Genomic DNA, 25,224 nt, shown 5'->3' with positions numbered 1-25,224 from the left:
ATCACTTTCAGATTGAATCAATTTGATGGTTCACTTAGATTATTCAATCGGATATAATTCAGAGAATTAAGAATTTTCTGTATATATCATTTGAGAGCGTTTGAACCAGAAGAAGAAGAAAGAATGTGTCGATTATCAACAATGAACGAGTGTTTTTATCAATTAGGCCCACTAACTGCCTTTTAAGCATACATAGGTTTCGAATTTGGCAAAAATAGTCCCTCAATTTCCGAATAATAGATTATCAGAGGGATTTTTACCATAACAACCTAATTGAATTAAAAAACCAAGGGCTACCGCCCCTTGGACCCACGTACCTTAGGGGCGGGGCGAAGGTCAATAAATTTAGATAGGTGTGCACTCCGCACTTTCAAGCCTAAATGAAGTATTATTATGACAATAATGGTCAAAACAAGTTAATCCAATTACATTAAAATATCCAACACTATATACACCCAACTCCCGGCCCACTTTTCTGCTACGAAAACCATTAGTAGCATACTAGCATGTACATGATAACTAGCTATCCTTCTAGCTTGTTATGTTTAACAAAATATAAATAAAAAAATTAGTTAGGTGGTGTTTGTTAATGACTTAATAAAAAAAGTTATGACTTAATAAAAAATACTTAATTTATTAAGTCATAAAAAGTGTTTACTTTGTGACTTAATAAACAAAAAATAGTTGTATTGACTTAATCAATACAAACATTATTTATCCATTCAGTTATTTTATCAATTCAGTCACTTAATGGTTAAAAAAACAAACAGTCCCTTGGTTAATAATTAAGTACTTAAATGTTAAAAGCTTTAAAATAAACTTGATAAAGGTTTTTATGAAGAAAGTCGGATGTAGAAAATTAGAATCGGTTCAAGAAATGTTGTTTTTAGCTAGATAGATGACTTTTATGGTAGGATGTAATATATATGTTCATCTATATAACCGTTAAAGTACTTGAAATGGTAAGTGAATGTGAAACTTAATTTGATACAATGCGTGACTCGATCCTATGCGCCTAAAAACGAGTTACCTCGAAGTAAACAAGGAAAATGACACATTTTTATGAAATATACATAAAGAGTGAATACTTGAAGGCTTTTTCCGCGTCTAAGTACCAATTAAGAAATTACGTACAATTGTGCACTTCACATTTTCCATTTCAGATTAAAGTCGAAATTACAAGTTGAGCTATGTAACTTAATTTGTGGAGATTGAGTATGACAATGACATATACTATAAAAACAAGGGCGGCACTGGAAAGGGGAAAACATAGCGTCGTCCTGAACCATATTGTTAGGGGTACAAAAAAAATTTTAATTTTTAAATATAATATGCAATTTTAATATTATAAATTTTTTATGTTTATAAACTATTGTCATAACATTATCGTCTTTTACTGGAAAAAAAATAAATATATATTTAATTCCGTTAGGGATCTATGAATTTTCTTTTTCGGTTGGTCCTAGACTCCTAGAATATACAGACTTAATTAATAATAATTAGTTTTGTCTAATTAACTAATTTCGTTAGGGACATAATTTGTATGTTATGGATAGGTTGGGAGCAGAAATATTTCACTTCTTGTTAAGCATGCATGGGAATACGGGATTCATTGTTTGAGAAGCTTCATGTAGACGATCAGGTAAAAGCAACGTTACATATAACTCATAAGCATGCAATTCCCACGTGGTTAGTGGGCGGGGATAGACGATTACACAAGCCCGTCGCGTGTCCACTATTAGTAATTTTATTTTGAGTAAACGACATAAATCGTCCTTGTGGTTTAACGAAATAGTCACGTTTCATCCTTGTGGTTCAATAAACTCATATATCGTCCTTTATAGGAAGAAAAGCTTCACGTTTCGTCCTTTGACTATTTAACCGTCAACTCACCACCGTTAACCCCCCAAGTGCCTCTCACGTGAGGGGCATTTTCGTACTTTCTAGGCTATAAAGGACCAAACTTGGTCGTTTTATGTATTTATATTAATCCAAAAAACTAAATACAACCACTCGTTTTTTTCAATCCAAAAAATTCTAAAACCAAATTTGCATCAACTCATCACCTGATTTCTATATCTTCTTATCCTTTTGTATATATACGAGTATATACGTATAAATATACGAGATCCTATATCTATAATTTTTATATCCTTTTGTAATTTGATCTCTATATCTTTTTATCTTCAACCTAAATAACCCTAAAAGAAAGAAGTATATATAGATACCAAAGTATTTGACTGTGTGAAGGTGATGGAGGTTGGAAGTGACCTGATGAGGAGCGGCGGTTGGGGATTGTAACGGTGGATTACTTTCCTGTGGACGGTGGTGGCCTGAAGAGCAACGGCGGCAGGTTATTTTTCACATGGTCGGCGGCGGCAGATTATTTTCCGGTGGACGGCAGTGGAATATTTTCCGGTGGACGGCGGTGGTTTGAAGAGCAACGACTGGGGTTATCCTTCCCATTATAGGCGGCGCCCGATTGTAACGTCTGAAATCTTACACATCGCACATATCTATATCCTAGCCACATATCACATCTTTCACGTGATGGCATCTTGGAAATGACATCCTAACCAAATTTATTTCTATGTCTGTATCTCCTTTCAATATTGATAGGAATTTATTTCAAATTATTGATGGGATTTATCACGTGATATACTGATATACATGAATTGGTGGTCATGTATACAGCTATGTTTATATATACTTTTTAGTGGTTGAATTTAGATATAGATTTGTATATGTTTGGATTTGTGTGTATATTGTTTACTCAAATAGTTCTCTTTCATGTTCTTTATGGAAAATGAGTTTTTATTTTGAAGAGGATGATGATTAATATAACTATATATAATGATCACGTTTGGTCCTTTATAGTCTGGAAAGTACGAAAATGCCCCTTACGTGAGAGGCACGTGGGGGGTTAACGGTGGTGAGTTGATGGTCAAATAGTCAAAGGACAACGTGAAGCTTTTATTCCTATAAAGGACGATCCATGAGGTCATTGAACTACAGGGAAAAAACGTGACTATTTCGCTAAACCACAGGGACGATTTATGTCGTTTACTGTTGTGACTAATTTATACCCATTACCCACATCATTATTGGCCATTTTAGTAGATGTTTTAAGTCGTTTTTGTATGCATTTGGTGCGTTTATGGTGTTTATTAGTGTTTTCAGGTTCTGAACAGGTTACGCGTTCATTTGGTACATTTTCGGTTGATTATTGGCCAGGAAATACGTTATGGTAATGAAAGTCGATTTGAATGGACGAGGCGGCAGAGCTTAGCAATTAATCGAGACCGAAACAAGTTGGTCCTGTACAAGCTCTGGACTGCGCCGCAGTAGGGAGGCACAAGCCCACTGCGCCGCAGCCCTGATCCACGGAAATAAATGGAAAAACCCCACTGCGCCGCAGTGGGGATGGCAACAGAAAGACTGCGTCGCAGTCTGTTGAAGAAGAAAAGAGGCCGTGGAATCATACTGCGCCGCAGTGGTGATCACACGAACCACTACGCCGCAATCAACCGAAGTCAAAGTCGACCAACACCTCACTGCGCCGCAGTGAGGAGAAGTCAAGCCCCACTGCGCCGCAGTGGGTGCACAGGAGAACAAATCCTGACTTGTTTCTGCAACAGATTTTGAAGGGATATAAATAGGAAACCCTAACTCGAAAATGAGGCATTCAAACTCTTTCTAGGATCTGCTCTATCGGGATTCTTCCTTCTCCAATCAAGTGTTTCACTTAGGCGGATTCATCGAAGATATTACGGGCACCCATCTAGATCGTATCTACATTATTGTCTTGCAATTTATTTTCTTCAAACAATTGGTACATCATGTTTCTTTTCTATTTCATTGATTATTTTGAATTGATCATGAGTGGCTAACTGTTTAATCATCCACCTTGATGAAACTAGACGGATAATGTGATTGCAATATTTTTAATCCAAAAGGGTTTATTTAATTATCGGTGTTCCGTGATCTTGATGATTTTAATTCTTTTCATTTAATTAATTTCGATATTGGTTGCATATGATTCTTCGTTGGTGGTACCAGTTGAATGTGTATGTGATTTTAAAACGGTTACTTGTCTATAAGTAATTATCACTAGTTCATGGTATGATAGTGAATATCATTTTAAGAAGAGATTAAATTTGTCAACGTGATTAATATCGGTTGGTGGTACCACGTTATTGTCACATAGGTTCAATTGATAATTTGAGAGTCAATAAAACTGATTATTAGGAGGATTGTCTTGGTCTTGGTGGTACCATCTTGGGTAATTCGAATAGTGTAACATCCCAAACTTTTTATTTAACAATTGACCTGAGTCGTTAAGTCAACATTACGTGTCCGTTAAGCCTATAAATGATCTAATGACTATATGTGTTTAATGTGTTATATGTGTCAGGCTTTATCGCCTTAATGATTAATGTGCTAAAGTGCTTAAGATATGTTTTATATGCCTTTTGACGTGCTTAAAGTGTTTAATGTGTTGTAAGTATTCCCAATAGGTGTTTTGAACTAAATATGAGCCATAAGGAAGCCTAAAGTTTTAACATAGGTGGAAACTAAAAAACGGGATTAGGGTCTTGGAGCAGGTCATTAGCTTCTAATTACTCATATTATCCTTTCCTCTTTGAGCCCTAACCATTCCCCATTGCCATAATCAATTCCTTATTCGATTTCATCTTCGTTTGGTTGATTCGAGAGTGTTTTGATCAAGTTTCTACATTCTCTTTGTAATCTCCAGGTATCCCAGGTATAATAACATTGATTTTATGTCCTTTCAATCCCTTGATTCGATTCATAACTGATCTAGGTCTTTAGAGGGTTGATTGGAGTCAAAAATGTGAGTTTCAATCAATTCAGTAACCTAAAATGATTGTTGTTGTGTTGCAAATCAATTGGATGTTAAGGGTTGTTTTCATGACATCATTAGAGTCTTAAAATGATGAATTTTGAGGGTTAAAAGTCGTTCATAAGGTTTGGGGTCGTTTGGGGTATGTTTGGTTAAGTTTTGGAGGTTAAACAATGAGGTTTGTGCAGAATCGGGGCTAGCTGCGGCGCAGCTACTAAGCTGCGGCGCAACTGGAATCCAGTGACACATAGCTGCGACGCAACTTGGTAGTTGCGACGCAATAGCGACGGAATTTTCAAATGGCCATAACTTTTGAACCGTAACTCCGTTTTTAACAAATAAGCTATCCACGGAATCGTAAGAGAGTCTACTTTCTAATGGTTATGTTTTTAAAAGATGATTGTGATTTCAAGTTTCCAGAATGGTTAATTTAGTGAGTGAATGTCGAGTTTTGTCGAGTTTTGTAAGCTTTAAAGTATTAATCGAATGTCCGATGCATCAAGCCTTGTCATGGGTCATGTTTATAGATACTTAGGCTTGATTCATGAACAAAAGTACGTAGGTACTTGTTTAGCTTATTATGTCGTTTAATGATTATAGGTAATCGGGAATACTTGCAAAGCTCGGTAACTTACGTTATCATTTTGTACGCTTCTAAGAAGTAAGATACACTACTTTGACATGCTGAGGGTTCAACAAAAGATGGTTTTCTTATAATAGCTTCCATTTGATATCTTGATCGTTTATGGGTAATCGGGATACATAGGAGGTGATATGGGCTATGTAAATGACATTTGAGGCCTGATATGCAGTCCCTAAGATATGAAATGAAATGAAATGAAATGAAATGATATGATATGATATGTTTTGAGATGTATTGTATTGTGCATGTTTGTATGGCTTATTAATCTAGTTCACTAGACTCTTTAAGTTGCCATGTCACGTGTACGTTTAAGGGCCCAAACGTAAAAGATGATTATGTGTTATGTTTAGGTAATGTAGATTCCTGAACTATATGTAATGTAAATCGAGCTCGTATATGATATGAAAGTGTTAAACTTAACCCGTACTTGCCCTTGCCCGGTGAGTACGTATATGGTTGCTTGGGTGGCTCCTTGCAACATAATTACGTGGTTAGAGTATCTCCGGGTGGCGTGATTAACCACCAATGTCTTGAACATACGGACTACTCCTGGATTGGCTTGCCATTCCTTAACGACACTGATGGACCGCCGTAAGGCTTATCCATCCAGTCGGGTGTGAGGTCCCCGTTAGGTCTTTTGACCGCCTACACACAAACTTACACCTTATATGATATGAGTGACTTATGTCATACCTGAAATGATGTTATATGTGATGATGAAAAGATGATTAGGCACATCTAAGACGAACAATCCTATACGAATGATGTTTATGGCTATATGAGATGTTATGTGCCTTAATGATGAAATATGACTTTTAATACGTTTTAATTGGACAAATGTTTTTATAAGCTCGTGTTATCTTACTTAGCTAATTCGTTAGCTAACACTTGTTTCTTGAAATGTGTTGTTCCTTCAGGTTTAGAAAGCTTTGAGTGTTGATGAATAAAGAGCGAGGCATGGGTAGATTGTTTGAAAAGGATTATAGTTTACCCATAGTGGCTGCTCCTTTAGACCTTTGAATTTTATGTTTAGATATTTATGAATTGTATTGACTTGTGATCGGTTGTTTTATGTTGGGCAACCGATGGATTTCCATTTAGACTTGTTTCAATGATATGGCTAGTAACACCGTTTGATGAATAAACCAAACTGAAATTATTGGTTTGGACTTTTAAATGTTTTTCCGCTTTCTTTGACACCGTTAGGTGAAAGCTCTTGGAAATCCTTGTTTTTAAATGATGGGTGTTACAAATAGTAGTTAGGTGATTCGATAATTGTTCACGGTTGGTGGTACCATGTGAGAAGTGTAATCTTGTCACGACTATCTTTTAAACTCTAGAGAATTTGTTCTTCATCAAATGCAATCACATTTGAAGTCAAGGGAAGTCAAGGTGGATGACTTTTAATTACATTGTCTGAACTTGTCTTTTAAATTTATGCAATCATCTTGCAAATCAACTTATTTAATTGTCAAAGGGGAATTTCGAAGCAACACCTGTTTTCCAAACCATTTAACAAGCAACTAATCATTTCACAGTCCCTGAGAACGAACTCAAACTTACCTCTTAACTAAATTACAAACGATCGGGTCCACTGCCCGTGAGTGCGTAGTAGTGAGTTTTTGGGTAGTTTTAGTTTATAAATTTAAAGCTCGATTTTTGCACATCATTTACTCTTTTATTTTTATCAAATACATATACCAGCTTTGTATATTGTTTAGATGTGTTGTATTTAGACTTTAGGTACTCTAAATAATCTATATCTATACTATATAATAAACAAATCATTTTTTTTCTTCTTTAAACTTTCTATCTTTGAAACACTATAAATGACTTTCTTTTTTATTCACTAATTTAAACATTTACATATAATATACTTATAATACCCTTAATGTAATAATTTAATGTATAGATCTCCAACACTTACAATAACTACAGTACCAACTATAACATCAATTACTTTTACATTCACCACCACCGTTGCCTCCATCACCGTCCCCACTGTCGTCCCCACCACCGTCACCACCACTACCACCTCCGCCATTAATACCCCAACGTCATTGCATTGTGCGTGCATCAGTTTAGTTAAAATTAAAATACATAATATTTCATAAGTTAATTAACTTGCAATTTATGCTATAACTAACTTGATTAATTTGTCCATAAATATCATCATAGTAACTTGATTATCTATTTATTTTACTTATTTTACATTTTTGTATCTTGATAAGCAATCAATTAACTTTTCAGATACGTGTGACCAAATTATACCAATACGTTAAATAAAGTTCTTAATTTCCAAGTTTATGAAAACTTGCGATAAGAAATGGTGAGCTTCTATTTTGAGTTATAGCAGATTCTTATCTATGTTCAAAGCATTTTTGATTAACTTAACATAATCATTTCCCTTAAAAAAAGGGAAATGATAAATAGGCTATGTATATGAGCTTATTACATGTATCAATGCTTGTACATTGTGTCATAATCCTTAAAATTAGGAAGTGGTTATATGAAATATGCAACTCATTTATGCATCTAATAACTTCTTATACATAACCTAGGGGCTATATTTATCATTTCTCTTAAAAAAAATGATAAACCATATGCATAATAGAGTTAAGCGTAGAATTGAAATACTTGATTTAAAGTTGATCTAACTTTAGTAATATAAAGTTCCTCAAACTAGTCACATGTTTAATTAAATCCATCATTGGACACTATACAATGTACCAAACTACCATTTAAGTTTAGAGTTTTAGATTACTTATAACTTTATCATATACTCCGTATATCGAACAATTCAAGATTATTGAAGATGTTTTATGCATATAAAAGGGCATATGTAACAAACTTTAAGAAAATGATTCACTTTTTATAGCAAGTAGATACCAGATAAAGAAAGGTGGAAATCAAAGTTTGAAGACACTAGATATGGTTGTATGGTTTGTGTCGACACTAAACATGAATTCTTGATTTTATTATTTTCTATTTAGAACGGCGACCGAGTTAGTTATTAGTGATCGAGTATTTACAATAGGTAATATCCAAATGAATAATATGCAAAGCCTCGATCCACGATCCATAGTCCAAGGATACAAATAAATCACACAAACTAACTCTTCTTAGCACTTATAATTAAGGTAACGGCGTTTATATATAGATGTGCACCTATTATTTCTTTTTATTAAAGAGGGTAACCCTTATACATGCAAAATAATAATAATAATAATCAAGGTATAAAAGTGTTAATTAAACCCGAAACTAACATGAATGTTACATACAAAAATACTATATACTGTATGTAAGAACTCATACACATAAGTTATGCACTTAAAACATATGTCGGTACAATAGTTTTATCATAATCCCTAGATGATCTGGACACTTCGAAGGATTTACGCACTTAAATCTAGAACAAAAGAGTTACTATCCATCACAAATCGATTCGATAAAGAAGAAAACCAACAAATGGTGAGAGTTCCACGTACTTTACAACTGTATTGTGCCTATGCATGCATAGTAATTGGAGAACCACCTGGTGTCGCGTTTGTCATCGCTCGTCAACCATAGCAGGGGTTGTTTGTCAACTGGTATTCTTTTTTTGTTTTCTTTTTTAAAGAAATTCCTATGCCACGTTTAATATAGTTAAATAATGATCGATAAAGTAAGCATAATGCGACATTCGGGGTCATCAAGAGTTATAATATATATATATATATATATATATAGAGGTTAGGGTTTATGTGGCTGTTAGACACCTAAGCTTGGGTGTATAACCACTCACATCTTATTTTTTTTAATCCATAAAAAGTATGAGGGCTGAGCATTTATAGATATATTAAAAATTAGTATGTAAGAGGTTTTACACCCAATGTTGTGTGTCTAACAGTCACATACTCCATTTTCTCATATATATATATGTGTGATCATATCATATATATATATATATATAGGGAAAAGTGAATATATGGCTATCATGTAATTAAGTTTAGGTGTAGATCCTCTCACATATCAATTTTTTAATATTTGTTATAAAATAAATAAATCACATGGCCCCCATGATTTTAATATTATAAAAAAATGACATGTGAGGGGTTCTATACCAAAGCTTAGCTACATGATAGCCATATATTCCCTTCCCTCATATATATATATATATATATATATTATGGAAGAAATGAGTATGAGGTTGTCCCCATCTAAGCTTAGATGGTGAACCCCTCACAATTTGTTTTTTTAATCCATAAATATCATGGGGGCCCCAACATTAGTTTAAAATATAAATATTATTAAAATTCTTGTGTGTGAGGGGTTCCTCATCTAAGTTTAGATGGGGAACAACCCAATACTCACTTTTCCATATATATATATATATATTAGTCATAATACCCGTACGATGTACGGTAGCTATATAGATTGTATCATAAAAAAAACTCAAATATGTCTCATACATGATTCGTGAGGGTAAAATAAATTGTTGTTAAGGTAATTGATGATCGAAGCTAAAGTAATATACAGTAATGATAGATATAATTAGTTAGAATTTTGGATTAACCTTTAATTTTTAGAAGCACATCAAAATCGGAACTTATAAGCATAGTGGATGCATGATAGCAAATAGCCTTGTGATTTCGGATCGTAAACTTGAATTTTTGAAGTCTTCATAATATAAGTAATAAGAGTTGAAGAATTGAGAAAAGAAAAAAAGACAATTTATTAATGAGAAAACGATTAATCAAATAAGGTTATAATGTCTTTTGTATTAATAAAGCCAAGAGTTAGAGTTTAATTTTAAATCTAATAAGGAAATTGAATTTATATACAATTAAAAAAGCTAACTTGTGTTTATATACAACTAAAAAAAGCTAATTTAACAAAATCAATAAATTAAAAGGACACGTGTCGATCAAGGATTATGGCACGTGTCGTTTTAAGAATATGTCAATCCTGTTTTAGTTTATTGGTATATATATATATATAGGGTAAAGTTATTTTGAGAACCAATTTTTTTGCGAGAACCTTTGAGAACTTTTCAAATCAAGCCCAACCGATGATTATTCTTTACATGAAAATTGTTTTTTGATTGTTTTCTGAATAACCTATGTGTAATTTTGAAGTTTATAATTGTGTGGAGCATGAATTATCATCCGTTATACAATTATGTAGAGATTTGGATTTTTGATCACATGTACACAAATATTGCTATGATCACATGTATGCAAGTCGATCACATGTAATCATAGCAATATTCGTGCACATGTGATCAAAAATCCAAATCTCCACATGATTGTATAATGGATGATAATCCATGCCTCCACACAATTATAAACTTCAAAATTACACATAAGTTATTCAGAAAACAATCAAAAAACAATTTTCATGTAAAAAATAATCATCGGTTGGGCTTTGATTTAAAAAGTTCTCAAAGGTTCTCACAAAAAAAATTCTCAAAATAACTTTTATACATATATATATATATATATATGCTCTAAGTTCTAGCATTTGACAAAAATAAGCAATTATTCAGATCATGTCCCTTAACATGAATAACACTAATCAAAAATTATATGACCGGTCAAATCTGGCAAATTTACCAATGATTAAATTGTTTGGGGCCGGTCAAATGGTACCTCATAGTGGGGTTTTAGCCTATATATATTGTGGTTTGTCGAGTCACTTAAACATTAATACATCATAATACTAATTTGTGTGAGTCGATTATTTATCTTTCAAAGTTTAAGACATGAACTTTTAGTTATAACCAAATTAAACTCCAAAAGGGTACGTATGTACCACAGATTGTACGAGAAAAAAACTTGTTAAAATGAAGCAAATTATTTACATATACACTAGCTCGATCTTTTTTGATCAATGGGGCCGCAACATATGTTTGTGATAATTGCACTAGACTACCAAGTCACGACATGTTCGTTGGATTCAGTTTCAATGTGTGCGTATTGCCCACTAAATACATGATTAATCTCTAGAATCCGAATGGCTGTTGTGAGCAAAATGTTTTCAAGACTGAAGACCGATTATCCTAAAGTGAGTTTCCATTGAAATTGAAGTTGAGTGAGCTCAAAGTTGTCGTTAAAAAATTTGCACAGTATGAGTTTATTCATTTGAAAACATAACAAATGGATAATCCGTAAATAATTACCATGACCATACATCAATCATTACCTAAAACAAGTAGAAAAATTTAGTGAATTAAAATCGATAATACAAGTATTAATTTGATAATGACCTGCAATTTAAAGTGGTTCTAAGCTAAACTTTTTATTTAAAGAAAATCATATAAGAGTTAGAATAGAATTCCTTTATTTTATACAAGAGATCGAAAGCAGTTGGGATGGAGACATACTTTGGAAAGGATATAAAGAGAAACAGTTTTGGGAAAAAACAGAAAGGTACGTACCACTATTAAAAATATATGGTGCTCCATTGTTCCCAAAAGATGGTAATGCTGGTGTTTTTCTGATTTGGAGATCACTTTGAAAATCCTACTTTTGATTACTATGTATGTATGTATGTGTAATGATATATCCTTTTCTAATTTATGTCTACTGCATCCTTCTACATGTATATTTCATGACACGTATCAATAATTCAATACTAATTATTTCTCTGATCACTCCATCTCATTTTTATATTTTTTTCATGTGTTACAATCATATAAATATTTTTATATGTATATACAAATCATGAAAAACATATTGTGTGTAATATATATGGTCCCTTCTTCATCTTTCATGTACCTATTCACCTTTAAAATTCGCTCTCCAACTTTAGGTGTTCAATTTTATTTCCTCTTCTCGTATGAACCAAAAATATAATGTTGCTTTTCTAAAGGTTTTTAATTTTAATGAGACACCTGCTACGTAAGAAATAAGTTATTCTTCAAGTTAATTAGTTAATACTTGGTCTTTGAACAAGTTGATGATGGCAAGCGTTATCAGGGTATTTTTGCAATTACATGATTGAATAATGGGTAAAATGTAAAAAAAGAAAAAAGAAAAGTGAAAAGAAAAAGGGGTAACTGAATTCTGTTTTCACAATACAAAAGTAACCTTAAATCACCATAAACATCTATCGTTACTTTGTAACTCATCATACTTGAAATTTTAACTTATTCCGGGGAGGATATCTCATACAGATGAAAAACAAAAATATATGGTATTAATAGCTAGATACATTCTAGTTTCGTACCATTTCTTAAGTACACTTTTGCATATCATCAATATTTCATATATTATTGTATGTTCTCAAAATTTTAAGTTGAAGTGGTTATGCAACTTTGCAAGTTTACAACTTTATTTAAAGTTTTGGCTTATTCAACATGTTTGATAAGATAGAATCACACAAAAATAAAGTAAATGTTAAAAAAATATATTAATAAAAAATGACATTCTCATACATGACCGATGCAGAAAACTATAGCATGAGGCCATTAGCAATGAGTAGCATTAGCCATGAGAAATTGACCGAAGTACGATGTCACCTTTTTTTTTTTTTATTTTAAATTATTGTTTAATTGTAATCAAGCTAATATACGATAGAAATACCGTTTTATATGAGTTTTAGATTTCAATACCTTAACAGTATGTGGGTAGGTTGAGATGCATATAGCCTGCTTACCCCTATCACAACATTGTAGAGAGCTCGGTTACTTTCATGTTCTATCTAAATGATAAAATATGACCCCCCAACCTTAAAAGGCAACATCTCCATAAGCAAATGTGTTAATCACTTATTCAATCTTGATTGTTAGACGTGTAACCAAGGCATACATTATTATTTTTGCACATATAGTAGAAACTCGATAAATTAATACTCGATTATTTAATAAACTCTCTAAGATAATAGTTTTGTCGGTCCCAACTCGGGGATAGGGTGCTAAATTAATAATTCACTAAAATTATAAGATAATACATTTTTTATAATTTCTTTAGACCCCATATAAAATATAAACTAATAATTCCTTATATATAGCATATTACATGAATGATTTTTGAAGGTTTATTGAAAAATGACTCAATTGTCTTTTGTTTATTGTTGAAATCAATTTCCCCTTGAATCTCGTCTCTAATTTTCCTTAGCATGGTAAGAACTTTTGGTGTTGTTTTCTCATAGCTCAACAAAAAATTGTTAATGTGATTGCCGCTTTAATAGCTTCGTTTCGCGAAAGGGGCTTCATTGTAGAACTTTCATCACCTTTTTCATCGATATCTTTATTAATTCCAATAACGCTTTTAATAATTTATTCATCAGTCAACAACTGTGCAACTACATTTTCTTCTGGGTGAGTCAAAACATCTTCGACATCCATGGCATTGCGATAACCCAACTCTTTGATCAAATTCTAGAGTTCTTGAGTGCTTTCACCACTTTCATATGAGTTCTCAAAAGTCATGTTATCTGTTGATCGAAGTTTACAATGACGAAAGCAGTTCGCAATTGTATTTGCATGAACATCCATAGTCCATGCTGAAATTGCAAGATTCATTGCATCTAATACATTTATTTTTGCTGGATTTGGAACCCCTAATTCATAACCCTCCAAAAGACTTCTATAAAATCGACGACGATAATGCATCTTAAAAGCTCGTATGATTCCCGCGTCACAAGGTTGAATTTTTGAAGTTGTGTTTGGTGTGAAAAAAATAATTCAACATTTCGTAATCCTTCAATAATTTTTAGATGAGCAGGGCAATTATCCACAATCAAGAGAATTATTCTTCAACCATTTTTTTTTATCAAGTTGGCGAACATATTCTTCAAATAACACACCAGTCATCCAAGCTCGTTTGGTGCTTTTAAGGATTTCCAAAATTTGTAATTTTAGCACTTATTCGGCTACAAAGTACAAACTATTACTGTAGTTAATTTCTGGTATTGGGCTAAATGTAGCACGTAAATGATATAATAGGCCCAATATAATACCCTGGCCCTGATTATTATCATGCTCAATAGGAATTGGGCTAACTGATTTTGATTCTCAAAGTCAAAGCCTAATTGTTGTATAAGTATGTGTTAATGATTTAAATCATTCAAGCCCAAAAGATTTTAACTTCCACATCCACAACATTGTATGTTACATCATTGCGCAACACATATGTTATTTTTCAAAAACTATTTATAAGTTTATCAATATCATAAATAATCAAAAGTTTTGCTAGTTTATAAAATTTATTAGGAGTTTGGCCAATAAAAACTATATATTCACTATGTAAAGATAGCTTAGAACTCTAAAGATAAAAAAATTGTTATTGCATGTTTATAATTCATTTAAAACTTATCCTTAATAATAACGCATAGTGTATTATTAGGTATAATTTTGCAAAATATTTTCACATCCCCACTATTAATACCAAATAAATGGTTTAATATCATTTAACATATGAGTTTTGTATTTATTTATTTATTTAGGATTTTAGGTAAATCGGATTCGGTGTAAATATAATAAAACACTAAGACCAATTTCTAGGTGGTTAAAGGTATAGTTTAATAACTTTAATTTGTGTCCATATAAAGAATCGTTTGAAATAGAAAAAAAAAACATTTAAAAGAAAAAAATTGGGAGAGAGTGGCGGGAGGAATGAATATTTGTGTTGTTAAAATGAAATGAAATGAAAAAGAAAAACTTGAAATGCCATCCGCGCCTCGTTTGAGATATCCCGCTATTCCTAACAGTAGGCCCCACCTTCAGTATATAATCCTGGCCGCTCATTTTCTGCTTGTTATTCATATCAATCAAGTCACACACATATACGAGTAGTATATTTTTTTTAGCCAGCAAGCAGCAATCTTTGACTATTACTAGTACTACTTAAAACCCACCTTTTTTTTTTTCGTCATCAATCAAAATCAAGAAAAATGGAACAAATAATATCTTCTAATCAAAGATCTCTACTGAATCCTTATGTTCTTCATTTACAAAAGCTTGGCCTTGAACTCAAATGCCCCCTTTGGTTCGTTTTTTCACAAATTTATTTCTTTATTTTTATTTATATAAAATAGTACTACTTTCTAACATCTTTGATTTTTTGTTTTTTTAATTTATTTTGCAGTTTAGGGTTGTTTAAAAAGCCTGTATTGCTTCCCTGCACTCATATTTTTTGCAAGTAAGTTACTTTTCAATTATTTCATTTCTTTAAATAAATCTTTGATAATATTATTTAACTCTTTTTATTGGATTTTACAGTTCGTGTTTGTCTGAGGCTACATCTGAGTGTCCTGCTTGTAAACATTCATATGTTCATCAAGGTGTGTTTTTTCTTATTATTTTTTTAGGAATTTACTTTTGGGTATTACAGTTGCTGATTTATTTTATTAAACTTTAGTTAGATATATATGTGTTAATTGTTTTGATGAAAACATATATATTTGTGACCTTGATGCATATAAAGTTACAAACTTTTTAGATATTTGTCACAAATTTAAAGACTTTTTAAAAATAATAAATAAATTTTTCGGACTAGGTTATTAGCTAGTCACTATTATTGCATTACAAAAACTGTTTGTGGTCAATAAAGTATTTACAGTACTGTTAAAAAGGATAAATACATAAGTGATTATTTTGATAATTGGTTTGGTACTTTGGTATTATGCTTGAAATATGGTAAATTGAAAACCTGTTAACAAGATTTTTCTGAGTTGTTTGTTTAAGAATGAATGATTGTTTACACAATTATGCGTATATGTTGTTGGTCATGATTGGCTACTTACACAAAGCTCTTAATTTGGTGACAATTTGTAAGTTAGTCACTTTAGGCTTGTAGTAAAATCAAAGTTTTGTTTTTTAAATACAGAGTAATTGTTTGGATATGTTGAGTACCTTTTTGTGTAGTTTGTCATCTATATTGTAACGTTTTTCCTTTTTTTCATTTGCTTAGTCTGATTAAAATGTTTATTTTTATTGTATGGCAGAGGTTAAATCTGCATCTTTTATGGAAAATATTGTTAACATTTATAAGAATCTTGATGCCACCTTCAATGCAAGTCTTGTTCATCCTGTATGTTCGGGTAAGAAGAAATGATCTTTATTTTGTATGTTACTGTTATAAGTGTTATCTTCATCCAATTTTTGATTATTCAATGGCTGATTTTCATCTCTGCAGATGTTAAGTCAGTGAATTTGCAAACTGATATGCCTACCCTATTGAACGGCTCTGCTGTTACTACCCCTGAAAGTGGTCGAAAACAAGAGTTTAAGAAGAGTGTTGGTGAGAATCCTGGTGTTTTAGATGCAGAGCGGAAGGCGGTGGGTGAGAAGGAATTGGAGACTGGTGTTGGTGGAGTTGGATTTATGCAGATGGAGCAGATGAGCCCTCCGTTTTCGAGTGATAGCAAAGATGATGGTAATTCTAGTGATCCAAATGGTTGCCATAAGGTAATACACATTATTTTTATAGCTGCAATTTTTCTGAATATCTGAATGTCTTACATAGAAGTAATTTTGTTGTGGCATTTTAGGATGAGAATAGTGAATATTGACATTTCGTGCAGTATATTTATAGTTTTCTGGTGTCAGTTATCATGTTAGTTTTTCCATGTGACTGGTGCAAAAATGCATACACCTAGCATTCTATTGGTATTTGCTTTTTGCAATTATACATTCTAGTGTTACATTACTATGGAGTATGGAGTGAGATTTGAGTTTGGATTAAATGGTCACTTGTATCATGTATGTGTGTACTTCTTTTTTACAATATTGTAATAATTTTTTGATGGTCTTCTTTTCACAGAATTCGGTATGTTCATCAAAGAGACCAGCTGAGAATGATGCCCATGTCACAAATGTAGAGTTGAACACTAGATGCATCTCTGGAACCGCCTGTCAAACCAATGAAGGCAAAAGGCAAAAGAAAAATGATACTGAGCTGGACTTAAATGGCCTTCCTCAGAGTAATGGTGTTTCTTGTGATAATATAACTACAAATTTGGAGACCAAGTTTGAAAAATCTCTATCTGGTGAAAAGCCATCTGTTGTTTTGGATCGTTTGGATTTGAGAGAGAATCTTTGTGCTTTTTGTCACACTTCTGAGTGCTCGATTGTGAGTTCTGAAACCCTTATTGTATTTCTTAAAGTCATGTGTTTCTCTGAAATTAATAGAGAATGTGAAGCTTACATTCTTTATCAATAAATTGTGCAGGTAAGTGGACCAATTGTATCCTATGCTCAAGGAAAGGAAGTGACTGGCAGTCTCTCTAATTTCTCTAAGGTTACACATGTTCATGAAAAATGTATTTCATGGTATGCAGTTGGACCTTACAATCTTGCACATTTTGTTTGAGCTAAGAAGTTGATATTAAGTTATTAAATTATACCTTATGATCTCGTACAATGCAGGGCTCCACAAATTTACTTCAACAAGAGTGGACTTATTAAGAACTTAGAATCTGAAGTGGCAAGGGCTAACAAGTTGAAGTGTGCCAGCTGTGGTAAAAAGGGGGCTGTTCTTGGTTGCTTTATGAAGTCATGTCAAAGATCTTACCACGTGCCTTGTGCATATCACGTTGAAGATTGCAGATGGGATCAAGTAAGTACTATTTGTACACACTCAGGGATTTTGAAGTTATAGGTTTATAATGTATTCATGGTTTTTTAACCCTATACTTTTTATAGGAGGATTTGCTGTTGCTGTGCCCGAAACATATATCAACAAAATTTCCAAGAGAAAAGAAGTCAAAAGCTGGGAAGATAGTTACTGAGAAAAGGTATTAGCTGCTAAATATATTTTATCTATCATCTAGATTAGTTAGTTTTTGTATGCTTAAAACTGTTTATAGTATGATACTTTAGTATTTTTTAACGAGTATATCCATATGCATAACACCTTTTCTGTGTCAATTAAACTGATTGCAGAATATCTTCGAGTTTGAATTCTTGTACAAGTACAACATTGTTAGCTGGTGGAAAGGATTTGGTGTTATGTGGTTCTGCTCTTTCTCCAGAAGAAAAGGTTGGTAAATATATATATATATATATATATATTTGTAAATATTTCAAGCTTGCTTGTGTTCGACATGTTAGAATGTTTGTTTCATTCATATATATATATTTTTTAACGATTACTTTAAAATGCAGTATTCTTTGGTTGATTTTGGAAGAAGTAGTGGGGCGATTGTGTCCAAATACTGGAGAAATAATGTTACCCATGTCATTGCTGCCACAGATTCCAACGGTGCGTGCACAAGAACACTGAAAGTTCTGATGGCCATTCTGAATGGCAGATGGATTGTTACAACAAAGTGTGAGTTTTCTTTTTTTCAAATGTTATCTTCATCTTGGTGTTTTTATTGAACAAACATGTGAATTTTGTTTCAGGGGTAAAAGCATGCATTGAAGCTGGATGTCTTGTTGATCCAGAGCCCTATGAAGTTACTCTTGATACCCATGGCTGTTCTGGTGGCCCCAAAGCTGGGAGGCTAAGAGTTCTTAATAATGTAAGAACTTTATCTTGTATATTAACTGATGCTCATTAAAGTTGCACTTTGTTGATTCACTCTCAAATGTTCTGGGAGAAATAAAACACAATACCTAACCTTTTTATTTTTTTGCAGGGTCCAAAACTTTTCAACAACATGAACTTTTACTTTATTGGGAATTTTGTGAAAGCTTTCAAGAATGATCTCTTAAACTTGGTTACCACTGCTGGAGGCACTATCAGTGAGGTCAAGGATCAACTAATGTCAACAAGTAATGCTGCTGGAGATGTGAAAGCAAATCAAGTTACTTTGGTTGTTTACAATGCCGACCTTTCAGATCGCTATGAGTTTGAAGATGAAGAAGCAATCAAATTTCAAAGATTAGCTGCAGCAGAGAATGTAGCTCAAGAATATGGGTCACGGGTTGTTGGTCATACTTGGATTTTGGAATCTGTTGCTGCTTGCAGTTTACTGCCTTTTACTTCTAGGTCGTAACTACACAATGTCCAGTTATGCCGTAGTGCTTAGAAGTTAGAACTTAGCTTTTGCATACATGTTTTGGGGTTGCTTTTTGGTCACCTTTGTTGTGTATGCTTCTACTTTTGTTACTACACTATTACTTACAGTATTACTTATAACCTAGCAACATGGGTTTGTGTAATGAACTGAAGCAGTAAATAATGAAATGAAATGGCCTGTTATATTAACAAGAATAATCCACCCCATTTGCTATTTTGATATAGAAGTAAACACACAACCATTTAAGTTAGCTCAAGTGGCCAACAGTTGCCTTAGCAGTTGGATCTACAAATGTGAAGTCCTTTGCCAATATGGGACGCGGATTCAAACCTTGAGTGTGTCGCCCCAAGTATATGTGGGTATTGTGTGGAGGTATTTCGCAGACATAATATCTTTACTGGGTAAGGATGATGAGTACCTTGTATCCTTACACAAGGTTAAGACGTAACTGTCAACTTACCTTTCTTTTTTTAGAGTTTAACACACAATGTTTGTTACATCAAGAGCACTTTACAACCCATATTAAATTGAAGTTTACTTTACAACTCTTTAACTTTGATTTATAGAATAACTCAAGTTATTAATGATCTTTGTATATGGGAAATGATATTCATAGCACAAATTTTGATAAATTTACCACACAGTATAACTTTATGAACACATTATACAAGTTATTAAATTACATGTATGGTAGATTAATCAAAACATGTGGTACGAATATCACTCCCCTTTGTATATAAGTTTGTCGATTCTGTTTTTATAACATCTTTTGCGAATTTTTTTTTTTTACAGTCGTTTTTCAAAGGTGTTTTGTCAAACAAGTTTTCGAAAAAAAAAACGTTTGTACAAGTGGGTAAAGTGGTATTTCAAAAACCGGTTTTAAATTTTTGGCTCGAAAGTGGTATTTAAATTACCGGGTTCAAAAAAAGGAGTTTGAACTTGGTATTTCAATTACCGGGTTCGAAGTTTGTACCAACTTTTGCAGATGAACAGTGGCTATGCAGGAGGACGAGACATTGATTTGACAACACACTCGAACCCGGTAATTGAAATACCAAGTTCAAACTCTTTTTTTTGAAATCGGTAAATCAAATACCACTTTCGAGCCAAAAATTTGAAACCGGTTTTTGAAATAATACTTTACCCACTTGTACAAACGGTTTTTTTCGAAAATTTGTTTGACAAAACACCTTTGAAAAACGATTGTTTTATAAAAAATTTCCATCTTTTGCTAACTTCACCCTTGAGAAGAAAACAAAATATCATTTAAAAATTACCAAATACACTTTAAAATAAAAAAGATGTCGGTTATCATGTTAGTTTATTAAAAGTATCAGATTGATTTCAATCCAAATACATCTAGGTGTTATGGATAATTATCCACCGCTTATTGTGTGTTTTGGGTTTAGAAACCAAATGCACTTTAAAATATATACAACTATAATACTAAAAAGTTAAAAAGAAAAGAAATTGTATGTCACAATCACCTATTCACCTCCCGTTCCGTTTTCATACCGCCTATACTTTCCCTCCTTTTCAGTCCATCAGATCACGTTTGGTTCACAGATTCTGATGAAATTTGATGGAATTGGAATTGAATTCCATTCCTTAGTATGTTTGGTTGCTCAATAATGAAGGAATATCATTCCGTTGGAATGTCAAAATCCCTCATTTGATGGAATTTCCATTCTATGGGGATGGGGGAAGGAATCTCATTCCGTCTTTCCCTTAAATCTTCAAAAAATTAAAAACATTCCATTAGATTAAATTCCTTCAATAGATTTCATTCCATCAAAAAACATTCCGTGAACCAAACACACCCTAAAAATATAAATAAATACAAACTGTCTTTATGTCTATCAATAATAATAAAAGGAAAAAGCTTAGTACTTAGTAAGTGGTTTTTATCTAATATATTAAACTTCTAAACTAATTATTTTATTTTCATAAATATAATTTTGTATTAATTTACTAAAATCGATTTTTAAAAATTTACCTGTGTTTTTCGCGGGATAATAATCTAGTATACAACTATAAAACTAAAAAGTTAAAAAGAAAAGAAATTGTATGTCACAATCACCTATTCACCTCCCGTTCCGTTTTCATACCACCTATACTTTCCCTCCTTTTCTGTCCATCATTATTAAAATTAAAAATATAAATAAATACAAACTGTCTCTATGTCTATCAATAATAATAAAAAGCTGAATACTTAAATAATTTCTAATTACAATAATAGTAATAATAATATAATACTGATAAAAAAACTCGGATCATCATCACCATTCCATATATAAAAGGTAAGGTATGTATCCACAAATTAATTAAATAACTCGATATTTGTTTCCATAAACCCTAACAAAGTATCAGTGTATTTTATTAATTATTTTAGATATGCATATATTTGTTAACTTATTGTTAATTATTATTATTGAAAAGCAGGTGAAATATAGTTGGCACATTTTAGGTGTTTTTTTTTTTTTTTTTTTTTTTTTTTTTTTTTTTTTTTTTTTTTTTTAATGTTCAAATTAAATTAGCATAAATTTCTCGGAAAATTGGTGAATTTGTTATTTAAGAGAATTTAGGGTTTGTTTTCTGATTAGGGCTGTTTTTTTTCTTTGTTCTGATTGAATTCATTTAGATAGGTATAGTTGTTTTTCGAATGTAGATTGCGTTTGATGTCAATGTAAGTAATGTGTGCCAAAGGGGGGTGTTTGGATGAGCTTATTTTGTAGAATGAATCAGTTTTTTGAAATTTTCGTATAGCCAATAAGCTCGTATATTCCGGCTAGTTCATGTTGATAAGCTTACAAGCAGGGAATAATGATGTTATCGACTTTTTGACACTTTATTATGCCAATAAGGCCAAAAGATTTAGCTAATCCAAGCATCCCCTATATCTATTATGACAAGGAAAAATATAAGCATTATAGAAAAGGTAGTTTTTTTTCTGTGTGTTAATGGCATGATCGTAAAGTGATTGTAAGATTACTTAAACCAGCTGACTGTAGCTGTATTGTATTTGCATCGAAATATTTAATGTTTCTCGGTGGTATATTTAGGGCTTCCTTTCGGCACAGCTTTACTAAGTTGTTATCCTTTTCAATTGTGTTACAGAGGTAAATCTGTACACGAGTTTGTGAATTAGTTGGAACTGCTTAGCTCTTCATTTCTAGTGATAGCAAAGATATGGCAGATAGCAATTGCAGTGATCCAAACAGAAGGCGTAAGGTGAGAAAATAGTTTCATATTTTTAAAGTTTATGTTACATTTCAGCTGCCTCAGTTTTTTCCTTTCCGTAAAGTAATTATTCACAGTATTGGTCTTGGACATATTTGGTGTTGTTCTGGTGAATTACTGTATGATGTATCTCTACACTTGTCATAATAATTTTATGTAGTAAGAGTTACATGGTCATCATTTCAGAATCAAGTAAAATATACTTCGCCAAAGAAACGTGGTGAAATTGGTCGCTATGTGGGAAATCTGGAGTCAAATAGTAGAAGGGCATCTGGAGCTAAAAGTTTTGAAGCCAAAAGGCAAAAGAAAACTGATGATCGATCACATGATACCAATGATTTGGCCTCCGGAGATGTAGCTACCGCCAGCGGTAATTCTGATACCACTTTTGAAAAAAAAAAATCTTGTAAGAACCCATCTGTCATTTTGAGCAAGTTGGATTTGAAAATGAGTCCATGTGCCTTTTGCCGTTCTTCGGAGAAGACTGAGGTGAGTTCTAACATCAAACTTTCTAGCACTTATTGAGTGATGTTCTTGATTGTGATCAGATGTTTAGATTACCTAATAAGGCTTTTGTTAAAGAGAATCAAAAACTTTCATTGTTTGCTTTATGAATTGTGTAGGCAAGTGGACCAATGTTAGCATATGCCCAAGGGAAGGAAGTGGCGGGCAATGTGGCCAACTTCTCCAAGGTTATACATGTTCATGAAAGGTGTCGTAACTGGTATGTATTGAAGCTTAATTATTGCACATTATTTGAGTAAAGAATAGAGATTAAATTGACAAATTTCTGCTCACACAATCTTTATAAGAAATCTTTGTAATGGGAATATTAAAAGGTATATATATATATATTACAGGACTCCTCGAATTTTTTTCAAGGATGGACTTATCCAGAACTTAGAATCAGAAGTGAGAAGGGCTAACAGGCTAAAATGTAGCCGGTGTACTAAAAACGGAGCTGGTCTTGGTTGCTACATGGAAACTTGCACAAAAACATACCATGTGCCATGTGCATTGGACATTTGCAGATGGGATAGTGTAAGCAACGATTCATGCAAGTTTGGATTATTGTTATAATTTTGTTCGAGTTTTCTAATTGTGTGCCTTTCTAGGATGACTATTTGATACTGTGTCCAATCCATACATCGTGCAAATTTCCAACAGAAGTAATTTCAAAACCCCGGAAGCAACGCATTAAGAGCAAGTATGAGCTGTCAAATATCTAGTATCCACATTTCATAAGAAATTAAGAAAACTGAATTTAATTTTTTATTTTAGAAAATCTAATAAGAATTTGAGTTCCCGCACAACATTGTTGGATGCTGGCAACGATTTGGTGTTTTGTGGTTCAGATCTTTCCTCAGATGAGAAGGTTGGTACAAAAAATTATATATTATCGGCAACAATCTTGTCATATGTTCATGCTTCCTTTATAATCTATAACTTTGAGAGTGCAGTTATCTCTTGTTGAACTTGCAAGTAGTAATGGGGCAGTAGTATCAAAGTACTGGAGAGATAATGTCACCCATGTCATTGCTGCTACAGATTCAAATGGTGCTTGCATAAGAACATTGAAAGTTCTGATGGCCATTTTGAATGGCAAATGGATTGTTAATATGCAATGTAAGGCTTTTTATTCTTAGCAGTTAATGTTGGGGTTTTTGATTGACCAAGAAAGTGTCATCTTTCGTTTTCAGGGGTAAATGCTTGCAGGGAAGCAGGACATCCTGTGAAAGAAGAACCGTATGAAGTTCAGCTAGATAACTATGGCTGTTCTGGCGGTCCCAAAGCAGGGAGGCTAAGACTCAAAAATAATGTAAGACCAATATTTCCCCTTCTACATAATTTGATGCTCAATAAATTTTTTGTACATATTTACTTTTGTTAATTTATATGTGCAGGTTCCAAAACTTTTCAACAACATGAAGTTTTACTTTGTAGGAGATTTTGTAGAAGCTTATAAGTCTGATTTTACAATTTTGATTACAACTGCTGGGGGCATAGTTAGCAAGACCAAGGAGCAACTACTGTCATCACTTAGTTATGCATCTACAGGTGTGAAAGTGAATCAAGTAACTTTGGTCATTTACAATGCTGACACTTCAGATTGTTCTTTGTTTCAAGACAAAGAAACCACTAAATCTCAAAGATTAGCTTCAGCACAGGATATAGCTCAAGAATATGCGGCTCATGTCGTTGCGCATACTTGGATTTTAGAATCAGTTGCTGCTTGTAGTTTACTGCCTTTTACATCAAGGGCCTGACAAGTGACAATAACTCAGTCTTAAGGTGCCTGGAATGTATGTTGTATCATTTTTTGGGAAGCGTCTTTTTCTTACCTTTTCTTGAAGACAATAGATACAATTTATGAGCAAGCTAAGGGAGCTTTTGTTAGATGTTTTGTCTTGTGGACAAGGTTGGGCTTCTTAATCTTGTGATCGGTTATAAAATGAAGCATGACTGGAAAAGAATGATAAATTTTATCAGTATGTTTTGTGAGTTTAGTGTAAAGTCACGTCAGTGA

At 32.7% G+C, this 25,224-nt stretch overlaps 2 protein-coding genes across 2 annotated transcripts; both read left to right on the top strand.

Annotated features, from left to right (window-relative positions):
- Positions 1 to 15,356: 15,356 nt before the first annotated feature.
- LOC122605131 (BRCA1-associated RING domain protein 1) lies at positions 15,357 to 19,648 on the top strand. Its single transcript, XM_043778011.1, has 13 exons — positions 15,357 to 15,478; positions 15,578 to 15,631; positions 15,712 to 15,773; positions 16,437 to 16,532; positions 16,628 to 16,899; positions 17,255 to 17,563; positions 17,663 to 17,763; positions 17,860 to 18,049; positions 18,136 to 18,227; positions 18,376 to 18,472; positions 18,598 to 18,763; positions 18,838 to 18,956; positions 19,074 to 19,648. The coding sequence occupies exons 1-13, from the start codon at positions 15,384 to 15,386 to the stop codon at positions 19,431 to 19,433; spliced, it is 2,013 nt and encodes a 670-aa protein (XP_043633946.1). The 5' UTR covers positions 15,357 to 15,383; the 3' UTR covers positions 19,434 to 19,648.
- Positions 19,649 to 21,668: 2,020 nt separating this feature from the next.
- Positions 21,669 to 25,211, top strand: LOC122605709 (BRCA1-associated RING domain protein 1-like). Its single transcript, XM_043778667.1, has 10 exons — positions 21,669 to 21,757; positions 22,575 to 22,688; positions 22,884 to 23,186; positions 23,321 to 23,421; positions 23,558 to 23,738; positions 23,813 to 23,904; positions 23,979 to 24,072; positions 24,158 to 24,323; positions 24,398 to 24,516; positions 24,602 to 25,211. The coding sequence occupies exons 2-10, from the start codon at positions 22,647 to 22,649 to the stop codon at positions 24,962 to 24,964; spliced, it is 1,461 nt and encodes a 486-aa protein (XP_043634602.1). The 5' UTR covers positions 21,669 to 21,757; positions 22,575 to 22,646; the 3' UTR covers positions 24,965 to 25,211.
- Positions 25,212 to 25,224: the final 13 nt, after the last annotated feature.

Source organism: Erigeron canadensis, chromosome 6 (genome assembly GCF_010389155.1).
Source record: "Erigeron canadensis isolate Cc75 chromosome 6, C_canadensis_v1, whole genome shotgun sequence".
In the NCBI taxonomy this organism is placed as follows: domain Eukaryota; kingdom Viridiplantae; phylum Streptophyta; class Magnoliopsida; order Asterales; family Asteraceae; genus Erigeron; species Erigeron canadensis.
This window is presented reverse-complemented; position numbering and strand designations above follow the sequence as displayed.